The 10,525-nt window shown below is 49.2% G+C and overlaps 1 protein-coding gene across 1 annotated transcript in view; it reads left to right on the forward strand.

Annotated features, from left to right (window-relative positions):
- MDGA2 (MAM domain containing glycosylphosphatidylinositol anchor 2) overlaps positions 1 to 10,525 on the forward strand; it is a 330,656-nt gene that overhangs the window by 91,686 nt on the left and 228,445 nt on the right. Inside the window, exon 2 of the mRNA XM_010001201.1 lies at positions 8,841 to 9,110. Coding sequence (XP_009999503.1) covers positions 8,841 to 9,110 — 270 coding nt within the window. The remainder of the gene's footprint in view (positions 1 to 8,840; positions 9,111 to 10,525) is intronic.

The raw sequence follows: 10,525 nt of genomic DNA on the forward strand, positions 1-10,525 counted from the left end.
TCTTTTCTGCACCTGCAAGCCACGTGGGACCAAGAGTCCTGCCCACCCCTCTCTGTGGGCAGAGCTGAGCTCAGCACTGGAACAGGGTGTCCAGGGAAGTGGTGGATTCACCACCCCTGGAGGTATCTAAAAGATACACAGGGCACTTAAGAATGTGGTTTAGCAGCCAAGTTGGTACTGCTGGGTTAATGGTTGAACTCAAGGACCTTAAAGGTCTCTTCCAATCTAAAGGATTCTGTGATTCCTTCTAGGCAACCATTCTGGGCTGTCACTTTTTCCCAAGCTGGTGGTTCAGGCATGGCCCAGTTTCTTTGAGCTTCAGCAGTGTTCTGCACCATGTGAAGTATTTCCATCCCCACTCTAGTGAGATGCCCATGGCCCCTCTGCAGATGGAGAGGCCCAGAGATGGTCAGACTGGTGAGGTGTCCTGGCTGGGCAGGCATTGTTGGGTATCAGTCTTCCAAGTGTTGAGGTTTCCAAGCTGTGGTGGTTCCTCAGCAAGTGTCCTGTTATGGATGTGCCATGATGTGGAGCTCAGCAGGGCTTGGAGCAAGGTGGCATGGAATAGTGGCAGGAGCAAATTGATAGGTCCAGGCTTCTCTGCACCTCAGAAGGAATCTCAATGGGTCTTGCTTCAGTTGCTGCTCCTCTTGGCTGCAGAAGGGCTGGGAGATGGAGGCAGGCTAATTCTCTGCCAGCTTCTAGTAGCAGCAAACAAAGCTTCTGTTGTTACAGTGGGACAGGGGGAAACTACAGGGATCATGGGAAGAAGGTCCAGAGCTGGTCAGCCCTGAGTGTTCTTGGTTCTGGGCAAGGTCTGGTGCCTGCCCAGAGCTCCTGCTGTGGCTCTTGGTTCCCTCCTTCCCGTGTCTGAGAGTCATTGCAGTCCCAGCTTAATGAAACCTCAGGTTCCCTAGGAGGGACTTGACCTTGCTGGGTCCTGTGCTGGTTTCTGTGGTGTCATATATTTATGTCTGCAGGTTCTTTAGGGCTGGATCCTTCTCCTTGGTGCTGCTTCTCATGAACTCTGCTACCAGAGTATCCTTGGTTAAAAATATGGTTCTGAAAGAGGTTTTGTCAGTGTGTGGAAACAGGAGCAATGGGTGGGAGTTCTGGGTTCATTCTGAAGAGGTGAATTTTAATGTGTTTGATTTTCATGGGTCTGTGCCATTTTAGGTGGGAGAAAGTCAACATATTATTGTATACTTAGAGCAGCCAAATAAGTAAGATGTGTTTACTGCTAAACTATAATACTGTTGAAACAGGTCTGGCAACATCATCTGTTTTGTGATGCCAGGAACAACAAAGTGTTGCTTCAATTAAGCCTGTCACTTGGGGATCTTCTCTTCTTCTTTTAGAAGATCTGTTGAACCTGCTCCCTGCAATCTGTAGGTTGCAAACTGCTCAAAGAGCAGTCCAGGGAGGCAGAGGCAGTGTGGGAAGGTTTCCCTCTGCACTTTCATTTACAACTCCCCAAGAATCACTGTGATCCTGTGTGCAAAGGGTGTTTCAACCTGGCAGGCTGTGGGCTAATTGGGACATCATGGTGGTGTCACTCAGTGTGGTGGAACAAGAGGCTGGGAAATTGAGAAGTACCAATTGTAGGGGCTTCTATTTTAGTAAAGAAAGTGGGAATTCACTGGTGCATCAGGAGCCTTTCCATGTAAAAGCAATTAGGAGTGAAGCCCCCAGTGAATTTCATTCAGTTCTGCAGCATAATAAGGGGGAAATAATTTATTTTTATTTTTTTTTAAAAAAGAAGATTTAAAGTGATTGCAGCTGCGTTTGCAACCCTCAACATTTATTTTTTCCATGTTCATATCAGCTCTTAATTGTGCTAATTGCAAATGAAGTGACTGGGAATCTCAGTGGGATTGCTGGGAAGTGTGGAGCACATGCTTTCTGTGGCACAGGAAAACGTGAGGACTGGGCTAAGCTTTCCTTGCCAGTTTAAGCATGTCCAGAAGCAAAACAAGGCAGTGTGTCTCAATGACTTGCTTTGTACTTTCACCTAGGACCCATTTTACAAAAAAAACCCACAAAAAACCTGAAGAAACTCCTCAGAGATTCTGTCTGGAAGTCCTGGGCCAGAGGTGTGTTTTCTCAGTGCTGACACTCCAGGGAATTCAGGTTTTCTTTCCAAGGGCAAGAGAGAGACTGAGGCTGTGAGAAGGGCAGGGGAGCTGGGGAAGGGGCTGGAGCACAAGTGTGAGCAGGAGCAGCTGAGGGAGCTGGGGGTGTCCAGCCTGGAGACAAGGAGGTGAGGGGAGACCTGCTGGCTCTGCAGCTGCTGAGAGGAGGTTGGAGCCAGGGGGGTCGGGCTCTGCTCCCCAGGAACAAGAGGAAATGACCTCAAGTTGTGCCAGGGGAGGTTTAGATTGGATCTTGGGAACAATTCTTTCCTGAAAAGGGCTGTCAGGCCCTGGCCCAGGCTGCCCAGGGCAGGGGGGGAGTCCCCATCCCTGGAGGGGTTTCAAAGCCTGTAGATGTGGTGCTGAGGGACATGGGGCAGTGGTGGCCTTGGCAGGGCTGGGGGAAGGGTTGGGCTTGGTGATCTGAAAGGTCTTTTCCAACCAAAGAGTCTACAGTTCTTTGTGCAGCACTGGTGGAAGCAGAGTTACCCACGTTGCCCTCAGATATGTCTCTGGGGACAGTAACTTTGCAGCCCAAATCTGTAAATCCTCTCAGGGTGTGTGTGCTAACAGTGCTGCAGGGTGGAGAAGAGCAGTATATCTCCTTGAATTGAATTAGCTGACCTTTTAATGAGTGAGAGAAAGAGCAAGAGGTCAGTCAGGAGATAAATTCCTGCAAGAGCATAAAGGAAATTATTCTTAATTCTTTGCCTCGGCAGGGCCACGTGGTTGTGACCCAGCCCTGGGAGCTCTTTGCTCCTCTGGAAGCAGCAGCAAAGCTGGTTCTGCAGTGAGGCCTCTGGTGGTGGCTCAGCTGAGGTGGAAAGAGGCAGAGGTAGTACAAGAGTGTGTGTCAGGGAAGGAGTTTTCCTTGATGCATGATGATGATGTCTCTGATATTCCAGGACAATCCACACAAAATCCCTACCACAATGAGATGGTGCTGCTCTCAGTTCATTCCATGGATGGCAGGGGAACCTGTCTCATACCCACTAGCACAGAAATCCATGTGGTGGTTGGGATGGGACAGAAGGCTTTAAAAGCTGCCCTCTCCCACCTGGGTGGATGTGGGGGCTTATCCTGGCAGGCTGAGCAGATACTGACATGTCACCAGGGATGCTTTGGGTCTTTGCTGGCTCACAGGGGTCTTGTCAGTTCATGTATGGAGAGAGCAGCTTTGCTCAGTGCTGCTAAACAAAGAAGGAGAAATGTTTAAGGACAAATTATTAGTGAGAAGGAAGTAGTAGTGAGGTGTTGAATGGTTAGAGAGAGCTAGATTCAAGTTCTGGTGTTAGGAACTATTTCCTTCTCTGGCTTTCATAGCAAACTCACATTAAAAGAGCTTTTCTTCAAAGGCTGCTTGGCATTTGTGCTCCTCTCATTAACTGAAGGCTGAGACAGCCCCACTTAGAGTGGAAAGTGTCTGCTCTGGAGCTGCTGCCAGGACTGGAGAGCCTCAGTGGTACAGGTCCTCCTAAGTGTAATTATCTCTGACCACAGGTGTTTGCTGGTTCCACTCTCATAAACAGAGATAAGGGCAAGACCTTGTTGGAAAACAACAGTGAGAAGATTAAGCAGAACAATTTCAGAACTCAGGTTCTGTAATTGTTTCCATTAGTCTGAGCAGTGATAAGATCTTCATTTGTGGAACTTCTAGGATTACTTAAAATGTAATTACAATGTGATATATATATATGAAATAGGAGAGCAGTAATGGTTCTGCTGGAAAGTGTAGAATGTATTGGTCATGCTTCTCCTTCTCCAAGAAATCATTTATCCCAATCCTGCAGCAGATCCCTGGAGGACAGATCCCTGGGTGTGTTCACAACTCCCTGGAGAAATGAGTCTTCTCCAGACCAATCTTTGCTTTATTTATATATATATTTAAGAAAGAGAAGATTTAAAGTAATTGCACCTATTTTTGCAACTCTGAGTGAAGTTTTCCCACACTCCTATCAGCTCTTAGTTCTGCTAATTGCAAATTAGGGGTTGGAAGGGACCTCTGATCACAAAGTCCAACCCCCCTGTCAGAATGGGACTAAACAACTAGGGCAGGTCACTCAGAAAGGCATCCAGACAGGACGTGAAAGCCTCCAGAGAAGGAGATTCCATGCCCTCTCTGGGCAGCCTGTCCCAGGGCTCAAACTGGAGTGACTGGGAGTCCCAGTGGTGTTGCCATGATGGATGCACAGCCTTGTGGCAATAGTTCTCAGCAGTGCAGTGTTGGGAGTATCTTCTTGCAGGTAACGTGGGGTTTGTGACCTGCTGCTCCCAGTGCTCCCTGCTCCCAGTGCTCCCTGCTCCCAGTGCTCCCACAGGCTGAGCTCATTTTTATAATGCAAAGCTTATCAGCAGAGTAGCTATTGAGTTAGGGAACCATCCTGCTGGAACAGATAGATGATGATGATGATGATGACCCTTACAACTAATTACACTGCTGGGTTTTGTTTATTGTTATGGCCAGCCCAGAGGAGGCCACAAAGATGCTGGGAGGGCTGGAGCAGCTCTGCTCTAGAGCCAGGCTGGGAGAGGTGGGGTGTTCAGCCTGGAGAAGAGAAGGCTCCAGGGAGACCTTAGAGCAGCTTCCAGTGCCTGAAGGGGCTCCAGGAAAGTTGGGGAGGGGCTTCTCACCAGAGAGGGCAGTGATAGGACAAGGGGTGATGGTTTTAAACTGAGAGAGGGGAGAAGGAAGAAAATCATTATACTGAGGGAGGTGAAACCCTGGCCCAGGTTTCCCAGAGATGGTAGGTGCCCCATCCCTGGAAACACTCAAGGTCAGGTTGGACGGTGCCTTCTGCATGTTTCCCTCCAAAGCCAGCCAGCAGTCCTCACAACACCTGATCTGTCCTTTGTTGTTCAGGTCTGTCTAGATACCCACATCAATATTTAACTCTGGGCATTTATATTTTGCCTTCACAGGCATTTTTATGACTTGCCCCCACCAGATTTATATTGTCTGGGGAACATGTTGCAAGCTGAAACCAAATTGTTTGTGTAGGGGGGGGTTGTGTGTGGGCAAGAGGCAGAGAAGGGAAATGAATTGGAGCTGCTGGAAAAGAGCAGCCACTGAGGGGGACCTCAGCAATGTCAAAATCTAACAAGGTCTGGTGAGAGGTTGGGCTGGCTCCATTTTTCATCTGAAAGAAGAAATCTTGTGGTGCCATCAAAGTGCAGAAGAAGCCAGGCAGGGTTGTTGCTGGGTTTGTTGTTATGGCTTTTCCTTCTGACACTTCCCATCCCTGGCGTGGTGTGTGTGTGTGTTGCTGGGAACAGCTCCATGATGGATCCCTTCCTGCAGCACTGACTGTGTGTAATCACAAGACAAATTCTTCCAAAATGCCACAAACAAAATAAATGCCAAGTATATATTACTTTAATGCCTCGTCTACTATGAAGTCCTTGGAGGCATATTTCAGGAGCAGCTGTAATGAATATTCCTGCCGTGGAGAGGGGGGTGACATTTCATAATTATGCAATGTCTTCTGAACCATAAGAATTTAAAACTTGAAGTAATAAGAATATTTTTATTTTCTGTATTCATTTGATCATCTCTTACAGCAGTGGGTTCTTTTGCCTCAACTATACACAAGGGGGTATTTTTTCTTTTCTGTATTACCCTCCCAAACCTAATGGATACCAAGGCATAGACACTAAAATGAAGGACACTTCAAATGTAATCTGAAGTTATGTGAATATAATATGAATGAAAATGTAATATTAATGTAATAGAGATTTAAAAGGCAGCAGAATGTTGGCATGATGTTGCTGACTCCTCTAATTTTATCACAAGTCTCATGATCTATGCTGAACCTTCTTTTACCTTTCTGCTCTGTGGCTCTGCTTTAGCATTCCATGTGATTTGTGTTTGGGGGGCTGGAGAAAGCCCCAGTGGTGGCCCAGGGCCCTGTTGCACCAGGGCTGTGTGTGGCAGACCAAGGAGGATGCTCCATGTCCCAGGACAGGGAGCTCCTGAGGAGAGGGAAGGGGGAGCAGCTTTCCCTGCTCAGTGAAGGGGGTGTGCAGAGCTGCTGTTCTACTTAGAAATAGTAATAATAATAGTTAGAAATCAATAGATTCTTTTAAGATCAGAGTGTTACACATGGGGTACATCTCTGTCCTTGCAGGAGGGACAGTGAGCTCCACAGGAAGAGCAGCCTGAGAAGATGGTACCAGGGATGAATAAGTTTAATTTCTTTCTTTGAAGCAGTAAATGGCACCTCTAGGCTGGCAAAGCACCAGCCATGTTGTACAGGGAGGCTGCTGGGGCTGCAGAACAGGCCCCTGAGCAGCAGGAAAGCAAAGCTGAGGCAGATCCTGTGTAAGGAGGCAGGTGGTTGTACTTGTCTGACTAAAGCTGTCCACAGGCTGAGCATCGTGTCTATGTTCAGTCATTGTGTTGGAAATAACTGATGCTGAAGAACAATTTTTCCTGGGCTCACAAAGCTGCCAAGAGCAGCCACAAGTTGGTCTTGAACCTGTTTTCACCTTTGCTAAACGGGCTGCCTGCAGGAGCATGGAGAGGATGAGCTGGTGGGTTTTTGGTGTGTGGTGGCTCCAGGAGCAGAGCTGGCTGGAGTATCTACAGGAGCTTGCTGCCATGGTCACAGCTAGAGCTGCTGGGCCAGCCCTGCCTGTGGCAGGAGGGCTTTTGGCTCTTATGCCAGAAGTGTTGAGTGGCCCTGCTAAGGTGTTGTCTCTGCTGGTCTTATGGTCTTCCAGACCTGTCAGCTTGTACTGTTAGACTTGTGAGCACACCAGTGATACAGCAAACACCCTTCCCTGCACAGGCTCTTCAGCCTGTCCCTGGTGCAGGGAGGTGCCACCAAGGACAGGTTTCTTAAAACCTGCTAAAGAGGTTCACCTATGCTGAGCACATTGAAAAATGGTCTAAATATAGCAGGCCGAGGTGAATGGGGGCAATGCAAGGTAGCTGGGAGTATCAGGCTTAGTCATTACAGCCTGAAATAATTATTCTCTTCCTGTTCATGTAGTTGACCTGACACTGTCCTGCTCAGGATCCTTTGCTTGAGTCTCATTTTCTTTGCCTCTGGAGAGCAAGGGTCAGAAATGATTCTGGATTTGAATCATTAGCAGGCTGGTATCAAGCCTGGGCATTGTGCAGCAGCTGGGAACACGGGGCTGTGTCTGCTGGGACCAGTGGTGGCAAGGGGAGGGGGTCAGCAGGGGTGCTGGGGTGATGCACACCAGGCATCCCACGTGGGTGTCAGCAGAGGAATGGTGGGTTGGAGAACCAGCAGACTGGTGGGAGTGGGGGACAATGTGCAGCCCAGAGCCCCACAGATGAGAGCTGCAGGCTCGGGGCAGGGGGGGGTACAGCTATTGCAAGGGACCCAGGAAGAGCCCACGGATGCCATCCCAGCAGTATGGGCCTCTGGTCCTTGGAAAACAAGGCTGGGATCCCAATTTCCTTGAGTCCTGTTGGGCTCAGCTCCAATAGTTCCACTTGCTGGTTGTGCTTTAAGGCTTCAGTTAGGACTTGGAGGCTTATCCACCTCTAGTGAAGAGGAGCAGTGCACTGCAGAGCAGAGAGAGTGAAATACTGGGGCTTTAAAAGTCACCAGAATTACATTTTGTCTCTCCTGCTGTTTAGCTGACATTACTTCATCTGTCAGTAGGACTGTAACCCAACTTCCTTACCCCATCGATCCGCTCTCTGAAAATGTTGGTAGCTGTGAACGTTGTGACTCAGAAGCAAAGGTGATTGTAGAGCCAGGAATGTGCTTTGGAGACTGGCCACAAGAGATGTAATTGGTACAGGTGATGTTAGCAACAACGTTGGCATTTTCCTGCAGGTACAACGTGTAAAACAGCGTCACGTCCTGTAGCTCAAGTTACATGTACAAGAAAATTGAAGGTTCTGCTTGAGCTGAACCTCTGGTCCAAACCCTGATCCTTCTGACAGCAACAGGGAAGCAGTATCAGTCCCACTGTTTCTCCTGCTTAATTGTAATGGTTTAATTAAGGCTTCTCATTTGCATAATGAGTGTGAGAGTAAATTTAGGAAGATATGTAATAAAAAAAGAACAATAATGCAGGGCTCGTTTGGAAATTGAAACAAAAATAGCTGGAATGCAAATGAATTATAGAATCATTAAGGCTGGAAGGGACCTTAAAGATCAAGTTCCAACCCTCTGTCGTGAGCAGGGAACCCAAACACTAGACCGGGCTGCACAAACCCTCCTCCAACCTGGCCTTAAAACCTCCAGAGATGGGGCATCAACAACCTCCCTGGGCAACCCATCCCAGTTCCTCACCACCCTTGTAGTGAAGAATTTCTTCCTAATATCTCACCTAAATCTCCCCTTTCTCAGTTTAAAACCATCACCCCTTGTCCTACCACTGTCTTCTCTGATGAAAAGCCCCTCCCCAGCTTTCCTGGAGCCCCTTCAGGCACTGGAAGGTGTTCAAAGGTCTCCCTGGAGCCTTCTCTTCTCCAGGCTGAACACCCCAACTCTCCCAGCCTGTCCCCAGAGCAGAGCTGCTCCAGCCCTGGCATCACCTTGGTGACCCTTGTCTGGACCCTCCAACAGGTTGATATCTTTCTTTTGCTGAGGTCACCAGAACTGTACACAGCATTCCAGGTGGGATCTGCCCAGGGCGGAGCCTGCAGAGGTGGTGTTTAGATGTTCACAAACCCCGTGGCAACCTCTTCTGGTGCCGAGCGCGTGTGTGTGTTGCGAGTGGCAGAGCGTTCCCCGCGGCGGGAGCAGCGCGGCTCCCGGCTCGGGGCTGCACCAGCATCCCGGGCTGCTGCCCTGGGGAAGGGCTGTGGGCCAGGTCGTGGTGCTCACCTGGTTTGTCTCTCTGGGTCTTGCAGCCCCCCCCACGGTGCGGATCGTGCACTCGGGCCTGGCGTGCAACATCATCCGGTTCCGCTACTCCGAGAGGGTCTACACCATCCGCGAGGGCGAGACGCTGGAGCTGACCTGCCTGGTCACCGGCCACCCCCGGCCACAGGTGAGCCCTGCCCTGCCCTGACCCACGGCCCCTTGCTGGCATCTAAGGGCCAGGTAGAGGTCATAGAATCATTAAGGCTGGAAGGGACCCTAAAGATCATCCGGTTCCAACCCCCCTGCTATGAGCAGGGAACCACTAGTCCAGGGTGCACAAAACCGTGATGGGGGGAGCTGTGAAGTGCAGCTGGGGAAAAAGGGTTCATTAGGAGACCTCAAGCCAGCAGATGAGTGATGTTCCTCCAGGAAGGAGAGGTGCTGCTCCCCTGCGGTTTGTTCCGTAGCTGTTCCCAACTAAATGAGAGTATTTAAAAATCAGTTCAGCTGGTGCTGGTTCCAGGGGAGGTGCAGGTCAGGCTGTGTCTTATAACACCCTGCTTGAGCTGCAGAGAGTTGCCCTTGCTCAGCTGCACTCACACATTAAAGCCATCTCATAAAACAAGCCATTTTTCTTTTAGTTTAAGTGATCTCTGTCTAGCCTTTGCCAAGTGAAGGAGAAAGAATAAAAAAGGCCTTTAAAAGAAAAGACTGGAAAAAAAGGTTAAGAAAAAGCCTGGCTTTAAAAAAAAGCAAACATCAAAACTGGGTTAAGTTTTTGGATGTTTTGCTAACACCCTAAATAATAACAGTGATGTTTTAAAATCAGTTGTGTTGTTATGAAGTTGAAGATTCAGTGCCTCACAAAGTGTGGGAAGTGTTTCTTGTCCTGCTGTTGTGTTCTCTGCCACTGCTGGTTGTCCTCTTGGCTCCAGCACTGCCTGTGCCATGGCAGGTTGGTGGCTTGTGGAATGTTGTGGGGAAGATGCTGGTGGCTCCTCATTGGAAGAGCCAAGTGGGAGGCCCTGGAATGGTACAGACCTTGTTCATAACTGTGGATAATAACATTGTGATGGAGCACTGGTTGATATGGGAAGGGAACACTTCCCACCTGGAGGGCTTTCTGGAGGATCTCTTATGGTATAAGGTGCTCTTCAACGTGGGGAAGCTGGGGTCTGCCCCAGGCTGGTGGCCTTCTCCAGCCACCTCTGAAACAAGTTCACGTTCATCGGTGCCTGTTAGTAATGCTGGATTCCTTCAGCCTTCCCAAACTTTTCTTACCCAGGTTTATTTAACAAGGTAAGACCCAAAGCAGCAGTTCTGGGCATGCTGTGGGGCTGGAGGGAGGTCAGTAGCCCATTTGTGCAGGCAGAAAAGAGCAGGATAAGGGTCAAGTCCAGCATGATTCCTTGGAGGGGGGTTCTTTCTCCAACCACCTCCTCCATCTGCTCCAGCAAAGCTGACCAGCACCTGCAATCCAAGCTCCCTCTCAAACCTGCCTCCCAGGACCTTCCGAGCCAGGGGGGCTGTTATTAATCAGGAAACACTTTGACCCAGCTATGACAGGTTTTGTCTCAAGCAGTAACAAAGCTACGTTCCTGC

The sequence above is a fragment of the Chaetura pelagica genome, unplaced genomic scaffold (assembly GCF_000747805.2).
Source record: "Chaetura pelagica isolate M959 unplaced genomic scaffold, ChaPel_1.0 scaffold206, whole genome shotgun sequence".
NCBI classification, from domain to species: domain Eukaryota; kingdom Metazoa; phylum Chordata; class Aves; order Apodiformes; family Apodidae; genus Chaetura; species Chaetura pelagica.